Source organism: Maniola jurtina, chromosome 26, assembly GCF_905333055.1.
Source record: "Maniola jurtina chromosome 26, ilManJurt1.1, whole genome shotgun sequence".
Lineage (NCBI taxonomy): Eukaryota > Metazoa > Arthropoda > Insecta > Lepidoptera > Nymphalidae > Maniola > Maniola jurtina.
This window is the reverse complement of record NC_060054.1, coordinates 2,399,714-2,420,796: the sequence shown is the minus strand read 5'-3', so window position 1 is coordinate 2,420,796 and position 21,083 is coordinate 2,399,714. Positions and strand designations below refer to the sequence as shown.

General features: G+C 37.8%; 1 protein-coding gene across 8 annotated transcripts in view; it reads right to left on the bottom strand.

Moving 5' to 3' along the window:
- LOC123878547 (zinc finger protein 358-like) overlaps positions 1-21,083 on the bottom strand; it is a 139,904-nt gene that overhangs the window by 6,119 nt on the left and 112,702 nt on the right. Inside the window, exons 6-7 of one of the 8 annotated variants that reach the window (XM_045925805.1) lie at positions 2,960-3,535; positions 1,168-1,279 (exon numbers count right to left, since the gene is read on the bottom strand). The exons of 2 other annotated variants lie outside the window; for them this stretch is intronic. In XM_045925805.1, the coding sequence (XP_045781761.1) occupies positions 2,967-3,535 (569 nt within the window). In that variant the 3' untranslated portion in view covers positions 1,168-1,279; positions 2,960-2,966. Of the gene's footprint in view, positions 1-575; positions 1,280-2,959; positions 3,536-7,228; positions 7,844-9,611; positions 10,340-13,174; positions 14,398-19,865; positions 20,453-21,083 lie in introns of those variants that run through there. 5 more of the 8 variants (XM_045925797.1, XM_045925809.1, XM_045925808.1 and 2 more) reach the window with 5 other exon arrangements.

Genomic DNA, 21,083 nt, shown 5'->3' with positions numbered 1-21,083 from the left:
CTAATGTTGAACGCTTGAATGAGTTGTGGGCTCTTATCAGACTTGGGCGCGTTTGGAACCCTCGTAGCTTTAGTTTTAAGTTACGTAATTAATTATCACCACTATATCGTACAAATTTAACAATTTCGACCATCAAAAGGAGTACAATTGTACCTACTTTGAATAAATGATTTTGACATTGACTTTGAACTATAATATCCGTGGATAAGTACTTAACAGGGCTCTCTCTGTCACTCGCTTCATACAATCGTAGTTCCAATTTCATTTGAATATTAAGCAACCAAAGTCCATGAAATTTTGCAGACATATTCTAGAAACTAATATCTGTGTCTGTGGTGTTTTAGATTTTTCTAAAAATATGCAGTTTTAAAATTACAGGGGCTCAAAGATTTGTATGTAAATTTTTAAGACCGCGTAACTTTGAAACCGAATATTTTAACATAAATCTGGAAAACCACAGACATAGATATTAGTTTCTAGAATATGTCTGCAAAATTTCATGGACTTTGGTTGCTTAATATCAAATGAAATTGTAACTACGTTTGTATGAAGCGAGTGACGGAGAGACCCCTCTTAACTTAGCAGCGTTATTGTTTGTCAAAAATTGTACATCTCATTTGAAGTCAACGTTATTCATCCCACTTATCGACAGATTACAGATTGAATATTGAAACCTTCAAACCCGACGCTATTGTACGATAATGTTAAACCACATCAGGATGCCTTCTCGATAAATGATACCGCAAGCTTGACTTCTGAACGAACGCCTCCTGGCAAACTTGACATACATGTGGCCTAACATTCAAGTGAATCATCATATGTGTATCCAGTCCGCTCTTCCATTTAAACGCCTTTTGACAAACCTCACACTTGAACGGCCTATCGGGCACATGCTTCATCTTATGCGCCTTCAAATGACCAACGGATCTACATTTCAAATCGCAAACGTCACATTGGTAGTTTTTTTCTCCCATGTGGTACAATTTTTGGTGTCGCAACACTTCGGAGGGGAACGCAAACTTTCGTCCACAAGCGCCGCAAGATGGCGCTGGTATTCCGTGTTCTGTTTCCATGTGAGCGGCGCGCTTGCGCGTGCGCACTTTTGCGTTACAGACATGACAGCTGCGAAACGCAGGGTGCTTCATATTTAGGTGGACCATTTTGTAGTGCTGAGTGAAGAGGTCCCGCCTCTTGAAGTGTTTCTCGCAAGAATTACAGCTGTACTTTTGACTGCCGTCCTCGTTTTTCGTTAGCGTGAAGGGCAGCGGCTTATCTTCGCCTAGAAAGAGATAAAATATATAACTTTTAAGATGCGTTTACAAAATAATGTAATAAGATACGTGACACCATATTATTTGTAATGAATTATTGTAAAATGTAACTATGTACTTAATATTGATATATATAGGTATCTACTTATTTAATTGAGTATAATTTACTATTTAATTTATATTAAACTGGTTTAAATCGCAATATTATTGAATAATGTTTATGTGCATAGATAAGAGTAAGTCTAGACTTAGATTGCAGTTTCGATCATAGATTTAAACAATTTTTTGGATATTTTTTTGGATAATTTAAGTGACAATAAGTTCAGTTAAATCTCAATATATACAAGTGTAAATTAAAAATTTTCAACACCCCCGACAAATCATTTTCAAATAAATAATTATGTATATCTAGGCAACGTCCATCTTGACAGCTTGATATTTGTCAATTGACACTTGAATATTATGAACCTAAGGTTTATCTAACCTTCTTTTCTACAAGAAAACTAGAAAATAGCTGATAACTTTTAAACGGCTGAACCAATTTTTTTGGATTAGAGCTAAGAACACTCTCGATCAAGCCACCTTTCAAACAAAAAAAAACTAAATTAAAATCGGTTCATTCGTTTAGGCGCTACGATGCCACAGACAGATACACAGATACACAGACACACAGATACACAGATACACACGTCAAACTTATAACACCCCTCTTTTTGGGTCGGGGGTTAAAAAGGAAAATGTGACTGACTGATTTGTCAACGCACAGCTCAAACTAGGTACTCGACGGATCGGGCTGTTCGGCATGCAGATCTGCTCAGAAAGGATTTTTGAAAATTCAACCCCTATTAAGAGGGCTCTCTCCGTCACTCGTTTCCACTCGTTTCATACAATCGTAGTTCCAATTTCATTTGAATATTAAGCAACCTAAGTCCATGAAATTTTGCAGACATATTCTAGAAACTAATATCTATATCTGTGGTTTTCCAGATTTCTGTTAAAATATTCGGTTTCAAAGTTACGCGGTCTTAAAAATTTTCATACAAATCTTGGAGCCCCTGTAATTTTAAAACTACATATTTTTAGAAAAATCTAAAACACCACAGACACAGATATTATTTTCTAGAATATGTCTGCAAAATTTCATGGACTTTGGTTGCTTAATATTCAAATGAAATTGGAACTACGATTGTATGAAACGAGTGGAAACGAGTGACGGACCTATACCTACCTATTGAGGGGGCCTAGTACAAAGCCCATTTCCGCTAGGACAGATTGCTTTGGAGTGGAAACGGGGCACTGGTTAGCGTAGCCTGGGACGACCTTCGTTTAAAATCTTAACGTCAAGCAATATGGTCTGTATTTCATTGGTGTACATTCGGTTTAAGTCAGCGTGAAGTTGCGCTTCTGAACGAATTCTGATCACACTTCACACTATCACACTAATATTATAAAGGCGAAAGTTTATATGTGTGTGTGTGTGTGTGTGTATGTTTGTTACTCCTTCACGCAAAAACTACTGGACGGATTGGGCTGAAATTTAGAATGGAGATAGATTATACCCTGGATTAGCACATAGGCTACTTTTTATACCGGAAAATTAAAGAGTTCCCACGGGATTTTTAAAAACCTACATCCACGCAACGAAGTCGCGAGCATCAGCTAGTACTGTAATAAAATTGACTTAATACCTAATTGTTAAATTGCATCAGGATGTCTCTTCATCAAGTGATATTTCAAACTGCTCTGCTGAATAAACGCGTCCTGGCAAACGTGACACACATGACGCCGAATGTTGTTATGTATCAACATATGAGTCCTCAAGCCTCGCTTCCATTTGAACGACTTTTCACACAGCTCGCATTTAAACGCTTTCACGTCCCCATGTTTGACGAGATGGTGGTTGTATTCGCTTCTGGATTTGAATTTTAAATTGCACGGTTCGCAGCTGTACTCGGATTCTCCCATGTGGTAGAATTTTTGGTGTTGCAACACTTGCCAGGGGAAGGGAAACTTTTTTCCGCAAGCGCCACAAGATGGCGCTGGTATTCCATGACACTTCTCCATGTGAAATGCTCGCATACATGATGTGACTTTGACGTCACAGAGGTAGCAGCCGCGTAACTTCGGACGCATTTTCAGATGGACTTGCGTGTGGTGTTGGTAGAAATACGCCCTCTGGTGGAAGGCTTTACCGCAAGTTTTGCACGTGAACTTTTTCGTCCCGTCCGCTTCGACTGTTAGCGTGAACTCTTCTGTTGCTTCCCCTAGAAAAGATATGAAGAATTTTACTATATCATTGTAAATAATGTCGCTTAACTTAACGTTGAATGTAATTAATATTACTTATCTTAAGGAATTTGAGGAGATATTTTTTGATTTTACAAATTTAATCACCCAAGTAACCTGAAGAATGAAAAAGAAAATGTAGCTGTAAAATCTTTAATTTCATCTGCAAAAAGTTATAAAAGGAGATACTGACTAACTGACATATCTACTTATCAGTTATCAGTGTGTTTGCACAACGCCGGATCTACCTAGTAACTTGAGATTTTTCACGGAAGTTTTCTATAGCGTAAACTCCCAGAAACTCCTAGCAAAGTCGTCAGTTAGTTTTTTATCCGTATTTGGGACACAAAATAACCTAATTTGAATTGGCAGAGTGTAAGAAAGATAATTTAGAGGTAAGGTATAGATATCATCGATGTATAGAATAGAATAGATTTTTATTCAAATAAACTTTTACAAGTGGTTTTGAATCGTCAAAATAGTTTGCTTTTATATTTTATTTATTTACTTGTCTGTGGTGTTTTAGATTTTTCTAAAAATATGTAATTATAAAATTACAGGGGCTCAAAGATTTGTATGAAAATTTTTAAGACCGCGTAACTTTGAAACCGAATATTTAAACAGAAATCTGGAAAACCACAGACATAGATATTAGTATCTAGAATATGTCTGCAAAATTTCATGGACTATGGTTGCTTAATATTCAAATGAAATTGGAACTACGATTGTATGAAACGAGTGACGGAGAGAGCCCTCTTAACGGTGAATGAAACCATCGCGAGGAAACCTATATGCATGAGAGTTCTCCATAATGTACTCAAAGAAGTGTGGAATCAACCAATTTGCTCCTAGCCCGCGCTGTGAACTATGGCCAAGAGCAAGACCCTTCTAATTCTGAGAGTAGCCCGTACCCGTACCCCGTAGTACCCGTACCCTGTAGTACCCATACCCCGTAGTACCCGTACCCCGTAGTACCCGTACCCTATAGTACCCGTGCTCAATAGTGGGCCGGCGAAGGCCGCCGGGTTAGTGATGGTATGTTGTTATTAAAAATGCTATTTTGATTTGATACGACCAATTTATTCTAGCTCAGTAACAAAACAATATACATAGTCGTACTATACCAAAGTACCTACAGCAAAACGAAACAATACACTCTAAGTACAAAAGAATTTTAAATAACATGTATAAAATAATTATAATAGGTATTACTTAAATAACAATAGCTGTAAGTTTGCACATCTATTGCTACTTAAGGGGCATGAGACGCGCCTGCCCGCGAAATTCAAATTCAATTTAATTTTTCGCATTTTTAAAACTAATACGACAACGTAGGCTTATGGCATTTTCAATTGCGACAATGGCAGTATCATCCTCACAGGTTTATATAAAAATCTTTACTTGAAAGGGTCCAGGTTAAGAAATTAGCTGTAGTATCGACTAATTCTGACACATTAGTCGATACAAGAGCTAATTTCTTAAACTGGACCCTTTCAAGTAAATTTTTTTATGTAAACCTGTGAGGTTGTCACAATTGAAAATGCCATAAGCGTACGTTGTCGTATTAGTTTTAAAAATGCGAAAACCCAAATTAAATTTGAATTTCGCGGGCAGGCCCGTCGCTTCCACCTTAAGTAATCTTGGCTAGCTAAGTATCTATGTATTTTTATAGATTTTTCAATTTTGATAAGATAAGATAAGATAAGATAAGATAATTTATTTGAAGAGATAGATGTCATTTTCCGGAGGAGTACACCCCAGCAGCGGTGACCAAACGGCCGGGGGTCAGGGCGACAAGTTAAGAAATCGGCGGACTAACCTAGCCGAGTCCAGCAACACCGCTTTTTACATCCTGGTTGCGAGCCAACTGCCACGGAACCCCAGTCGCCTCTTGGTGAGCGAGACTGACTGGGATCAACTCATTTACACAGATATGTATGACAATTGGGATGGTTTCAGTGGACTCCACATGCCACATGTCGGAAACCTCGTGAGCCAGATCGAGATATTATTATTACAACATTAGGATTAGGTACCTACAAGGTTAAATAATGATTAGTATTATTTAACATCAATATAAGTATAATAATAGGTAATTGTTAAACAGTTTCAGGGTGTTTCTTCGTCTGGTGATATTTCAAACTGCTTTGCTGAAAAAACGCTTCCTGGCAAACGTGACAGACATGACGCCGAATATTATTGTGCACCAACATATGCATTCTCAAGCCGCGTTTCCACTTATACGACTTTTCGCACAGCTCGCACTTGTACGCCTTTACGTCACCATGTTTAATAAGATGATGGTTGTATTCGCTGCGGCATTTGAACTTTAAATTGCACGGTTCACAACGGTGGTCGGATTCTCCCATGTGATGGAATTTTTGGTGACGCATCAGTTGCCCGGGGTAAGCGAATTTTCTTCCACACGCGCCGCAAGATGGCGTTGGTAGTCCATGGCACTCCTCCATGTGAAACGGACGCAACCATGGGAGCACTTTGTCGTTACAAAGATGACAGCTCCTCAATTTCGGACGCTTTTTAAGGTGGACATGCCTGTAGTGTTGGGTGAATAGCGGTTTCAATTTGAAATTTTTCCCACAAGTTTTGCAGGTGAATTTCTCCACACCGCCTACTTCTACGGTTAGAGTGAATTCTTCTTTTCCTTCTCCTAGAAAAGAAAACAAAATAATTTACTCAAAAAAAAAAACTAAATTAATTGTCTTCGTTGAAGTTATAATTTATTATAAAGTTAGATCAAAAGGGTAAAGAGGTAGATAGTACTCAGTTCCATTACAGCAAAAAGGTATCAGTTATAATTGTTGTCTATGGCACTTAAGTAAGGGGTTATCCCTTACTTAAGTGCCATAGACAAATAATAATATAGTTAAGTGACTTGTCATGACTTAAGTAATCCATTTTACTCCGTGCTAAAATGGATCACTTAAGTCACGGACAAGCGTTACGCGGAGCTAGGTAAGTCACGCGTATCATACACTATTTTATGACCTAAATCCAAGTTATGGGCGTTACTTAAAATTCAAACTAGAAAGTAACGACAGAGAAAACAATATCCATGACCGCAGGCAGCGCGATTGTTGAAGGTAAAAAAATTGTCTTTTAAAATGAGTAATTAAAAAAAAGCAATAGACAATCTACGGGAATCAGATAGCTAGCGCGCAATAATTCCTTATAATTCTGAAATTAAAAAGAAATCAAAATTTATTTATTTCAAGTAGGACAATAGTGCGGCTGATTCTGTTGTACACAAATTCTAAAATCATCTAAATAGATAGGTCTAAATCTAGTGCTATCCTTTTCCGCAGGGCTCATTACGAAAACGATAGTAATTTTAGACTTTTTATTTTGAATACCTAAGACATTGTGTACAACAGAATCAGCTACACTGTCTCAAACGCTGCGTTTAAATCTGCTTCTTTCCGGTTTAGAAAACAGATTTTAGATTTGATTGTAAATATTCCATGAGTCTAGGTATTTCGAGAACCCTCTCAGTCCATCACATCAGCCATGCGTGCTATAATGTACAGTAATAGCCATGACAATGGGTAATAAAATAACTGCTAAGAGTAGCATTTGTTATTAAAAATGCGATTTTGATATTACATTGAATTTATTCCAGTTCCACAACAATATAATACAGGTACAGATAAACGAAATACTACCATTTTAAAGAATTAAAGTAAGTGAAAACAACAACTGTTAAATAGCTTCAGGGTGTTTCTTCATCAGATGGTACTTTAAACTGCTCTGCTGAATAAACGCATCCTGGCAAATATGGCAGACATGGCGTCGAATGTTGTTATGTATCAACATATGGGTGTTCAAACCGCTCTTCCATTTGAACGACTTATCGCAAAGCTCGCATTTATACGCTTTTACATCTCTATGCTTGACGAGATGATAATTGTATTTGCTTCGACATTTGAACTTCAAATTGCAGGGTTCGCAGCGGTAGTCGGATTCTCCCATGTGGTAGAATCTTTGATGCCGCAACAGTTGCCCGGCGAAAGCGAATTTCTTTCCACACACACCGCAAGATGGCGCCGGTTGCCCGTGGCACTCCTCCATGTGAAACGTGCGCAGGTGCGAAGGAACTTTCTTATTGCAAAAATGGCAGCTCCTCAATTTCGGACGCAGTTTCAAGTGAACATGCCTGTAGTGTTGGGTGAACAGCGGTTTTAGGTTGAAACTTTTCCCACAAGCTTTGCAGGTGAATTTCCTTGTACCGCCTGCTTCTACGGTGAGAGTGAATTCTTCTTTTTCTCCGCCTAGAAAAGAAAACAAAGTAATTCATTATACAAAAAACTAAATTTTACTGCTTAAATAACCCACATCATATTATTTGAAAATATAAATAATTATTTTCAATAAAATTTATAATTTATCCAAAGTTAGATAGAAAGGATAGAGAATAGAGAGAGAAGGATACAGAAGAAAATATGTGTCAATAATTGTAATTTATAGCACTAAGTAACCCCGCACGGTGGAGCCCGCACTAATACTTATCAGTGACTTAAGTACTTAATCCATTTTTATTCCGTGTTAAAATGGATCACTTAAGTCACGACAAGCGTAGGCGGATCTAGGTAAGTCACGAATATGGTACACTGTTTTACGTATGACCTAAGCCCGCAAGTTACGGATAAACGTTAGGTATTTAAAATCAATCAAGCGAACACCGACAGAGAAACCAATATGCACGAGCGCAGCCAGCGCGAGTGTTGAAATTTCCTATAATTTTAAATAATATACTTTAATTAGTAGAAGTAGTAATAGTATTAGTAGTAGTATTAGTTTCATTTTAAATAGTATAGTTTAAGTAATATAGTTTTCCTATAATTTTAAATAATTCCTATACTTAATTTTAAATAATTCCTATAATTTTAATAATTTCCTATAATTTTAAAGTTAATAAGAAATCAAAAGAGGATGGCGAGGTCTTAGATAGATTCAGACCCAGATTTGACGCCCACGTTCACGAATAAAACTTTTGAAGCCTACTTGTTCTAATAAGGCCAGACTATTGTAGCGGTTGCCAAATTCACAAGATGTCGCTTCTAAACTCAATCAATCAACAACGCTCGAAACACGAACCCCAGCCTGATAACTCACGACCCGCGGCCTAGATGGCAGCACGGGTAGCTTAATTGGAAACTCAAGGAGAAACACGCAACTTTCAATCGCATTAACAGAGCGTTTACAAAATTGCACTATATATAGAAGTTTCGACGCACAACCGTTGGCCCAGCTAGCGCCCCGAGCATAACACAAGCTCGGAGGGAAATTTCCCTATTGGTACGGTCGAGCACACAGCTACGGCTCCCGTACACTATCAAAAATTAATCAAAGCCAATCAAATAAAGATGAGAGAAAAAAGACAGGTTAGTTTCTACTTTATATTATCGATATTACCCTTTACTCTATGGCTCCAGATCTAAAGTTTGTCTCCCGGTTTTTTCCATAAAAATATGAAGTTATTTCGGGAAACCTCTCAGGCCAAGTGCGTTCACATCAGCCATGCGTGCTATTATACAGGGTGTTTGGTAATTAGTATATAATGACGACACGTACCCATGCTACTTTGATCTATATATTAATTTATTGATTATATAATTTATAATTATTGAATATAAAAATTTCCATACAAAATTTTAAATTTTTTTATGACCAAGTTTTCATGGCCCTAATGTGCCCTATCTCACTGAGATCGTTGGCCTCGGCCTATCTAAAGATGGCCAACGATCTCAGTGAGCTAGGGCACGTTAGGGTCATGAAAACTCTGACATATTTTTTTTTTTAATTTTGTATGGAAATTTTTATAATTTTATTTCGTCATTATACTTCAGCATTGTGTTTATCAGATCAAAGTAGCATGGGTACCAAGCACCCATGGCCATGACATGACTAATAAAATTTAATAAATAACTTATATTGGTGGCATTTGTTATTAAAAATGCTATTTGAATATTCAAACATGCATTTTATTCCAGTTCTATAGCAATGTAATATAGATACAGAAACACTACCGTTCTAAGTAATTAAAATAAATAAATTCCTTTAATTCAGGCCTTGACCCATACGGTGTTAGTAACAAAAAATTTACTTAGAGACTATGTTAGTATTTAACTTAAAGATAATTAAAATAAAAGAAAGCCCTAGTTTAAATTTCCTAAATTAACATCAAAATAATAATTGTTAAATAGCTTCAGGGTGTTTCTTGATCAGATGATACTTTAAACTGCTCTGCTGAATAAACGCATCCTGGCAAATATGGCAGACATGGCGTCGGATGTTGTTATGTATCAACATATGGGTTCTCAAACCGCTCCTCCATTTGAACGCCTTATCACAACGTTCACATTTATACGCTTTTACGTCTCCATGTTTGATGAGATGGTCTTTGTATTCGCCGCGGGATTTAAACTTTAGATTGCAAGGTTCACATTGGTAGTCAGATTCCCCCATATGGTAGAATTTTTGATGCCGCAACAGTTTCCAGTGGAAACCAAATTTCTTTCCGCACTCGCCGCAAGTTGGCAACGGTAGCCCGTGGCACTCTTCCATGTGAAACGGGCGCACCCATGAAGCCACTTTCTCATTGCAAAGATGGCAGCTCCTCAATTTCGGACGCAGTTTCAGGTGGACATGCCTGTAGTGTTGGGTGACCAGCTTTTTTTGGTTGAAATTTTTCCCGCACATTTTGCAGGTGAATTTCTCTTTGCCATCCGCTTCTACAGTAAGAGTGAATTCTTCTTTTTCTTCACCTAGAAAAGATAAAACACCCTGTATTATTTTATTTATTAAAAGCTACTACTAAATTATAATACATAACCGACATATTCATTACTGAAAATTATCTAACAGTCAGTGAAAATTATAATTTATCAAAAGTTTGGTACTCAGAGGCAATTGCAATTTATATCACTGCGTAACCTATACCCACATTTATATTGACCCACATTTATATTGTATTATTGCACGGCATGAGTTTGCACCCGTGCGTAGTGAGAGTGATAAATGTTATTGGATTATTTAAGTCACGGGTAAGCTTCACTTAAGTGCGATATGACACAATAGGATAAAGGTAAGGTTTTTGATTTCAAGTATTTATCTAAATATATAACAAGTGTAAATTAAAAATTTATAACACCCCGACAAGTGAAGGTTACAGTAACTAGAAAAGAGCTGATGACTTTCAAACGGCTGAACCGATTTTCTTGGTCTATTCCGTGCCTACGATCCAAAGTATCTGAGTTTTCCAAAACATCATTTTCAAATAAATAATTATGCATCTAGGCAACGTCCATCTTGACATTTGTCAATTGACATAATATTATGAACCTAAGGGTCATCTAACCTTCTTTTCTACAAGAAAACTAGAAAAGAGCTGATAACTTTTAAACGGCTGAACAGATTTTTTTGGATTATAGCTTAGAACACTCTCGATCAAGCCACCTTTCAAACAAAAAAAAGTTCATTCGTTTAGGCACTACGATGCCACAGACAGATACACAGACACACAGATACACACGTCAAACTTATAACACCCCTCTTTTTGGGTCGGGGGTTAAAAGAACAGCTGACTAACTGACTGACTGTTCTACCAACGTACAGCTAAAAATTCTGGACGGTCATGCAGATAGCTATATATATATATATATAGATAGATATAGATATCTGCTCATCTCATCGTCAATTCCTCAATGCCTGAAAACAAAAGTCTTCAACCAGTGTGTCCTTCCCGTCCTCACCTATGGTGCTGAAACGTGGACACTGACAAATGGCCGTGTTCACAAATTCAAAGTTGCTCAGCGAGCTATGGAGAGGGCTATGTTAGGAGTTTCCTTGAGGGATAAGATCCGAAATGAGGAGATCCGCAGGAGAACCAAGGTCACTGACATAGCCCAAACTATTAGCAAGCTGAAGTGGCAGTGGGCAGGCCATGCTTGTCGTAGAGGCGATGGCCGTTGGAGCCGGAAAGTCCTTGAGTGGAGACCGCGTTTGAGCAAACGTAGTGTGGGACGCCCTCCTGCACGATGGACCGACGATATAAAGCGGCTGGCGGGAAGTGGCTGGATGAGGAAGGCTGAGGACCGCGTGTGGTGGCGCTCTATAGGGAAGGCCTATGTCCAGCAGTGGACGTCCACAGGCTGATGATGATGATGATGATCCCTGCGGGAATAAAATAGGGGTTTGGAATTTGTGTAGGTAGTCCGCGCGGACAAAGTTGTGGGCATATGCTAGTGTAATATACTCGTATACATACTTAATATAATTAAATTAAGTTGCTTTATATTCAAACAGAAGTTTACGAGACATTTCACCGCGTTTAATAGCCTCATCGGGTGACAGAAGGGCTGGCTCATTTTTGCGCAACGGATCAGCCTGGCTGTCCAGCGTGGAAATGCAGCCAGTATTCTTGGCACCATTCCATGCGGGCATGATTTGTATAGTAATTAGATAAGGCTAGCTTTAAGTTTTATTGTAATATTTTCATTAAAGTTAAAAAACAGTAGTTTTAGTACCAATGATGTAGGTATAGGTAGTTGGTACTCTTTCAAAGATCTTTCAAAGAAATCTATACATATAATAAAATTGTAGAAAAGTGGTGTCTGTACAATGGAAATATATAAAAAAAAGTAGCAGGGGTTGTTATTAGATCGATGCCGAACCCGAAATTGTAATTAATTATTTTTTTTGTCTGTTTGTCTGTGTGTTTGTGCACGCTAATATCAGAAACGGCTTATTCGATTTAGATACGGTTTTCACTAATATATTGTAGTAAGCTTCACTTAACATTTAGTGTTTATTTCATGTCAATCGGTTCATAAATAAAAAAGTTATGTCAATTTAAAGAATCACGCTGCCCGAAAAGTCACTATTCCACGCGAACGAAGTTGCGGGCACAGCTAGTTGTAAATACAGTTGTTTTAAGAAATGCTTTATATTGGTTCAGTTATTATTTAAATAAATAAAACAAAAATGCGAAATATTATTGGTTTTATTCTACTTTTGATAATAATAAAACATGAAGTAACATCATTTATTGATTAGTTAATAGGTATGACTACTACCTCTACAGGGTGTTTGGTAATTAGTATATAAAGATGATCGTACCTATGCTACTTTGATCTGATAACTACAATGCTGAAGTATAATGACGAAATAAAATTTAAAAAAAAATTCCATACCAAATCAAAAAAAAAATTATGTCAAAGTTTTCATGACCCTAACGTGCCATAACTCACTGAGATCGTTGGCCATCTTTAGATAAGCCAAGGTCAACGATCTCAGTGAGTTAGGGCACGTTAGGGCCATGAAAACTTGGTCATAAAAAAAATTAAATTTTGTATGGAAATTTTTATAATTTTATTTCGTCATTATAGGTACTTCAGCATTGTATTTATCAGATCAAAGTAGCATGGATACGTGTCGTCATTATATACTAATTACCAAACACCCTGTATATGTAGGTAGGTACCTACTTTCTTTTTAACAAAAGTATAATATCATCGATGTACCTACGACTATAATAAGTATAGACTTAGGTTAAAGTAATAGCTAAAATTTACGACAATATTACGTAGTTTCCGGGTGTTTCTTAATCATATGATTTTTTGCCGCAAGCGCCATAAGATAGCAGCTACTCACGTAAGTAGAATTTATCATGCAGCGGCCAAGTAGTCCGTGATAGTTCTCCATGTGAAAGACAGAAGATACAAAACGCGCGAGAGCAGAAGAGATAGCGCCCTACAAATGTGAAATGCAGTAGTTTTGTATCCATTTCCTTCTATTTACATATAATATCATCAAGAAATATAAGTAGACTATAAATATAGACTTATTAGTAACGAAAAAATACTATACTAAATACTAAACTAAAATCTAAGACAGCCCTAAGTGGTTTCCGGGTGTTTCTTAATCATATGATATCTCAAGCTGCTATGCTGAACAAACGCGTCCTGGCAAACGCGACAAACGTGACGTCTCACATCCTTATGTATCAACAGATGGGTGCTCAAACTCCTCTGCCATTTGAACGTCTTGTCGCAAAGCTCGCATTTGAACGCTCTCACATCTCTATACTTCGCCAGGTGATTGTTATAGTGGCTTCGATTTTCGAATTCCAAATTTCAGGGTTCGCAATGGTACTTAGATTCGCCCAAGTGGGCGAACTTTTGGTGGCGTAACACTTGGAATGGGTAAATAAACTTTTTACTTAGGTATAAGTAAAGCAAAAATAGCAAAAATCTAAGAGAATCCTAAGTAGCTTCCGGGTGTTTCTTAATCATATGATATCTCAAGCTGCTATGCTGAACAAACGCGTCCTGGCAAACGCGACAAACGTGACGTCTCACATCCTTATGTATCAACAGATGGGTGCTCAAGCTCCTCTGCCATTTGAACGTCTTGTCGCAAAGCTCGCATTTGAACGCTCTCACATCTCTATGCTTCGCCAGGTGATTGTTATAGTGGCTTCGATTTTCGAATTTCAAATTGCAGGGTTCGCAACGGTACTTAGATTCGCCCAAGTGGGCGAACTTTTGGTGGCGTAACACTTTGAATGGGTAGGCGAATTTTTTGCCACAAGCGCCACAAGATGGCGCTGGCACTCCATGGCACTCTTCCATGTGGAACGCGCGGGCGTGTCCGGGCACTTTCACGTCGCAAAGATTGCATTTCCTCAGCTTCGCTCGCAGGTTTCGATGGACTTGCGTGGTGTGTTGGTAGATTGCCTGCCTGTCGTTGAAACTTTTAAAGCAAGATTTGCAGGTGAATCTCTTCGTGCCGTCCGCTTCCACTGTCAGCGTGAACCCTTGGCCTAGAAAATACAATGTACATACTTTTACTTTCTAAAAAAATTGTGTTTAATGCTTATCAATAGATAATTAATATGGATAATTAAAATTAAATATTTATATTAAGTAGATAGTTAATATTACTAGTCTTAATTAATATGCTTGTCTTATAAAATTTGAATTTTTTAGCTTTTTAAATCTATACTATAATAAATAAAATTGGAGTGTCTGTCTGTAATTTCAAAATAACTACCTCATATTAAGCTCATATGGTTATTTGAACGATACCAACACTGAATCACACGTTTTTAAAATTTTTGTCTGTCTGTCTGTCTGTCTGTTTGAAAAGGCTAATCTTTGGAACGGCTGAACCGATTTTGACGGGATTTTCACAGACAAGTAGAGGATTGACCAGGGCGTAACATAGGCTACTTTTTTAACCGACTTTCAAAAAGGGAGTTGTGTTTTTCTACCTATGTACACCGAAATCTCCGAGATTTCTGAACCGATTTGCGTAATTTTTTTTTAATCGATAGAGGAACTTTGTGACATTGTTTCATAAAAAAATTGGATTCCAACTCCTCAATCCTGATGCTGCAGGGGACCTCACCATCAATACTGATGGGATTTAGAAACTGTCGGTTATAAATTGATTGATATTGAAGGTATCAAATCAAAATCAAAAGTTCCCACGGGATTTCAGACCCTAAATCCACGCGGGCGAAGCTGCGGGCATCAGCTAGTACTTAATATAATATTATAGATTTCATATTATAGTAAGCAAGGAATTGTTTTAGTTGTATCATCAATTAGATTTAAGTAAATTAATTACGCATGTTGAGTAAGTCTGTAAGTGAGTATGCATCGATAGTCTTAAGTTTAAATAAGTTGTTCTAGAATAATTATATCTTTGTATACCATTGGCTTCAAAAATTTATGAAATGGTAGGAACGTTTCAATTTCAAAACTTGTATAGGTAGGTATGATAATAAACATAGGTGATATCTGAGTGTAGATGTTGTTCACGCCTTCGCGTTCGCGCTTCGCGCCTTTCCCCGATCAGTGTCGGATTTTTGGTCCGCGACAAAGGGTTTCGTCCATAGTCAAGAACAAGACTGTGAAGATTTGCGAGTGTAGAGGGACACAGTTCACGCGTGGATCGCGGGATCATACATTCACGGCGTGAAATAACGACGCGACTTCACGTGCGAGTGTAGAGCCGGCTTAACATAGAAGATCAGAAAGCCAGGACGATTTGATAAATAGGTAACGGTCAGTTAACAAGCAAATAAAACGAAAATCCAATTTAAACCCAATTTATTATACCTTTACAACATCGTGAGTAATTTCTATTAAGTTAATATGTTTTTCAACTTCACTGGTCGTTAGATTATGAGGCCGCCTCTGATTGGTCCGTTTCCGACGTTGAAAACGATGGTTGAAAAAGAATTGACCAATCAGAACGCTTGACGTCTCCCACTGCCATCTTCACTCATTATACCTAGATTTTTTATAATGTCACTATAATGACCCCGTGACGTTACAATGTCACTAAAACCAGATCGTTAAATTGTAAGAAATGAAGTTGATTGCCAATCTACCGTTTAATTACAATATTACTAGTGAGATTGTAATATCATGGCTTTGACAATATACCTGTGACATATAAAAGTTGTTAGGGCGATATTCACGTACTCGTACCTATTCAGCGAACTGAGTTTCTATGAAAAAACCGGACAAGTGCGAGTCAGACTCGCGGACCGAGGGTTCCGTACTCGGGTATTTTTTCCGACATTTTGCACGATAAATCAAAAACTATTATGCACAAAAATAAATAAAAATCCGTTTTAGAATGTACAGGTAAAGTTCTTTCATATGATATCCCAATTGGTATAGTTATCTTACTTTGAAAATTGAAACACATTTTTTTTTTAATGATGTAACCACAAATTCACGGTTTTCAGATTTATTCCTTTACTTGTGCTATAAGACCTACCTACCTGCCTGATTCTAGGTCAACAGGAAGTACCCTATAGGTTTTCTTTACTTCTAAGTATGGGGAATCCCCAAAATATATTGTTTTTTTTTTCTATTTTTGTGTGAAAATCTTAATGCGGTTCACAGAATACATCTACCTACTTACCAAGTTTCAACAGTATAGTTCTGATAGTTTTGGAAAATAGCGGCTGTGACATACGGCAGACAGACAGACAGACAGACATGATGAATCTATAAGGGTTACGTTTTTTGCCATTTGGCTACGGAACCCTAAAAATACAAAATTACTGCAACAACTCATTACAATGTTAAACACTTTCAGGGTGTTATTTTCTGCTGCATGCTTAATAGTCACCTTTTCAAGCATACAGCTCTGCAGCATACATAGGGTGCTTTGCTATCAGGTGACCTTTCAGAGTGCTCGATTGTCTGAAAGTGGCCTGGCAGACATTGCAGACATGAGGTCGAATGTTATTATGTATCAGCATATGCGTTCGGAAAGTCCCTCTGTATTTGAACGCCTTTGGGCAAACCTGACATTTGTACTTTCTTACATCTGTATGCTTGACCAAGTGGCGGTTATAATTGCGACGAGAACTGAATTTCAAATTGCAGGGCTCGCAACGGTAGTCAGATTCACCCATGTGGACGAATTTTTGGTGTTCCAACACTTCGCCGGGGAAGGCGAATTTTTTGCCACACGCGTCACAAGATGGCGCTGGTATTCCGTGGCTCTCTTCCATGTGATACGCGCGCTTGTATTTGGAAACTTGGATCTTGCAAATGCGGCATTTCTTCGATTTCGGACGCTTGCCCAGGTGTACTGCCTGGAAGTGTTGGTGGAAACATCTGCGCCCTTTAAAGACGCGCTTGCAAACGTCACAGATGTAAATTGGCTTGTTGGCGTCGTTGGATGTCGACGTGGAGGGATTCTCGTTTCGTTTTCCTATAAACAATAAACCAAATATAAATACAGAGTCTAACCAGAACGCTAGCAAAAAAGAAGACTGGTGATAGTATGGATGAAAAAAAATTCAAAAAAATCATGTATTTTTCAAAAGTTCACGATATTATTTTCCAAATAAAACATCTGCCTGACGCTAGAGGTCAATGAACGTTCCGTAACTCCGTAAGGCCACTCGAAGTCAATGCCGCGTAGCACGTGGGGTATTGGCCCTAGTTTTCCACGCTATACAATGCAGGTTTGAAAAATATCACTAATCCTACAAGATAAGGCAAATGGTTATTGGCCTTTGATTGTTTTATGATAGTATAATAATAACGCTAATTTTTCCTAGCGTTCTGGTATATATGGCCCTGTATAATAAATATAGAAAAAACGGCCAGTTATGTCATCAAAAAGTTTTATCCATTCAAGAACGCCATCAAAGCTGTTTAATTTAGCAAGTTCTTTGCTAGACCCAAATGGATCCATGCAACTAGAAGGTTATGTCTTTGACCACCTTGAAGCTGTCATAGTATTTATAGGGAATAGGGATCCTTTTAAATACATAGTAGGTACTCATAAAATAATGGTTCGGATGGTATGTAATTGTATAATAGTGGTATAGTATAGTATGGTATACCTTTTTTTTTTCTCTCTCGTCTGGCTTTACAAAGATTAGCCAATGTCAAGTTTGTAGTTAATTGTAACAAGTTAGATAAACTGTACAAGTATGGACCCCGTCTGTGCCGGCGCTCGCCGACACACGCATGGCACCCCCTTAGAGCGCTTTCCAGTCAGTTTTAACAAAAAAAAAAAACACTCCAAAAAGGCAGAGCACGCCCGCCAGCCAACACTAACACAGACAAAGTACTATGTATGACCTAGTAAGATGACCAGCAAAATAAACCACGTGTGGTTTTCTTTTTTAACTTGGCAACATTTTTTAAACTATATTTTGTAAAAGATGAAAAATGATGCCAAGTTGAAAACAAGAGTATGTTTTAAGTATTCTTATTAACTAAATGTTCTTATATTAAGATTCTGTTTTAAATTGTTTCTGTGTTTTATTTCTGGCTAAATAAATGTTTTATTTTTTATTTTTATCTTTTTATTTTAACTTGGATGAAGTGGCGAGGACCTATCACCTATTTCTTTATGTTTGAGTGAGAGTTTGCACCCCGGAGTTGGATATAGGCTACTTTTTATCCCGGAAAATCAAAGAGTTCCCAAGGGATTCTTAAAAGCTCATCCGTTTAAAATTGATTTACCTACTTACGTAAAATTTAGTACAGAAGTAGCGTGAATCCCAGAAATTGATATAGGTAACTACTTTTATCCCGAAAAATCAAAGAGTTCCCAGGGGATTTTCAAAACCTAAAATCCACGTGGAAGATGTCTCGAGCATCATCAAACTCCAACTCAAAATCATTTATTCAAAGTAGGGAATATTGTACGCCTTTTGATAGTCAGAATAATTGTTGGATTTGTAAGATGATATACCTAGTGTTGATAATTAATTACGTAAACTTAAAACTAAAGCTACGAGGGTTCCAAACGCGCCCAAGTCTGAGAAGAGCCCACAACAAACTCAGCCGGGTATTCAAATCTAATAGTTTGTCCTAAAGCCTGATATTCATCTCATGTAGAAGGTCAGAAAGCCAGGATTCATGATAAGTGATCACCACTTATCATACAAATAAAATGAAAATTCAATTTAAACGAAATTTATTATACCTTGAAATACTTTAATAAGATAAATAGCCGACCCGGTTAGCAAGAGATGGGACGTTCGTAGCAACGGCTTGGGTACAACTTCATTGAAATATCGATATCAATACTTAAAATTATAAATACGAAAGTGTGTCTGTCCGTCTGTCTGTTAGCTTTTCACGGCCCAGCAATTTGACCGATTTTAATTAAATTTGGGTACAGAGTTAGCTTAAATCCTGGAGAAGGACATAGCCTACTTTTAATCCCAGAAAATCAAAGAGTTCCCGCGGGATTCTTATAAGAGCCGAACTGTTTAACTGATTTATAAGAAGTTTACAAAGGCTTACGTTCCTGATGACATAGGCAAATTTTATCCCGAAAAATCAAACAGTTCCCACGGGATCTTTAAAAATCTAAATCCACGCGGACGAAGTCGCGGGCATCCTTAAGTTACATATAAATAGCTTTTTATAGAACATGCTGTATAGTAAAATTTCTTTTGTGTATGTTCCAGCTCTTGTTAACACGGATGTAGGTAAAAAGAAAACACATTTTTAAAATCTATACTAATAAATAAAATTGGAGTGTCTGTCGGTTATAAAATATAGAAGGTATCTATACCAAGTAAATACTTTGTCGTTGACCTTGAGGACCCAACTCTTTAACCCTGATCCTGCATTCCTAAAGTCTGGTGATCCCACGGGATTATTAAAGGATCATCCGTTCAAATGTTTGTACGTGGTACAGAAACACGATGCATCCCGGAAACGGGCTATTACGGATAGGCTACTTTCCCACGGGAATTTTAAAAACCTAAATCCACGCGGGCGAAGCTGCGGGCATCAGCTAGTGTTAAATAGTTTCAGGGTGCTTTGCTATCTGGTGACCTCTCAGAGTGCTCGACTGAGTGAAAGCGGCCTGGCAGAATTTGCAGACATGAGGTCGAATGTTGTTATGTATCAGCATATGCGTTCGGAAATTCCCCTTATATTTGAACGCCTTTGGGCAAACCTGACATTTAAACTTTCTCACATCCGTATGCTTGACTAAGTGGCGGTTATAATTGCGACGAGAACTGAATTTCAAATTGCATGGCTCGCATCGGTAGTCTGATTCACCCATGTGGAAGAATTTCTGGTGTTCCAACACTTCGCCGGGGAAGGCGAATTTTCTGCCGCACGCGCCGCAAGATGGCGCTGGTATTCCGTGGCTCTCCTCCATGTGGTACGCGCGCTTGTATTTGGAAACTTGGACCTTGCAAATGCGGCATCGCTTGGATTGCGGACGCTTTCCCAGATGTACTGCTTTGAAGTGTCGGGTAAAGCAGTTGCGTCTTCTAAAGACGCGCTTGCAAACGTCACAGATGTAAATCCGAGTGCCGGCGTCGTGGGATGTCGACGTGGAGGGGGTTGCGGTTCGTTTTCCTAGAAACAATAAACCAAATGTAGATAAAGTCAAAGTCAAAATCAATTATTCAAAGTAGGTACAATTGTACTCCTTTTGATGTTCGAAATTGTCGTACGATATATTGGTGATAATTAATTACGTAACTCAAAACTAAAGCTACGAGGGTTCCAAACGCGCCCAAGTCTGAGAAGAGCCCACAACAAACTCAGCCGGGTATTCTTTTACAGTATAATATACAGATACAGTATAACCTCTATACAGGGTGTTTGGTAATTAGTATATAATGACGACACGTACCCATGCTACTTTGATCTGATAAATACAATGCTGAAGTAAAATGACGAAATAAAATTATAAACATTTCCATACAAAATTTTAATTTTTTTTTATGACCAAGTTTTCATGGCCCTAATGTGCCATAACTCACTGAGATGGCCAACGATCTCAGTGAGTTAGGGCACGTTAGGGTCATAAAAACTTTGACATATTTTTTTTTTAAATTTTGTACGGAAATTTTTATAATTTTATTTCGTCATTATACTTCAGCATTGTGTTTATCAGATCAAAGTAGCATGAGTACGTGTCGTCATTATATAATAATTACCAAACACCCTGTATAACGACACTGAAGCGACTGCGTATTTTATG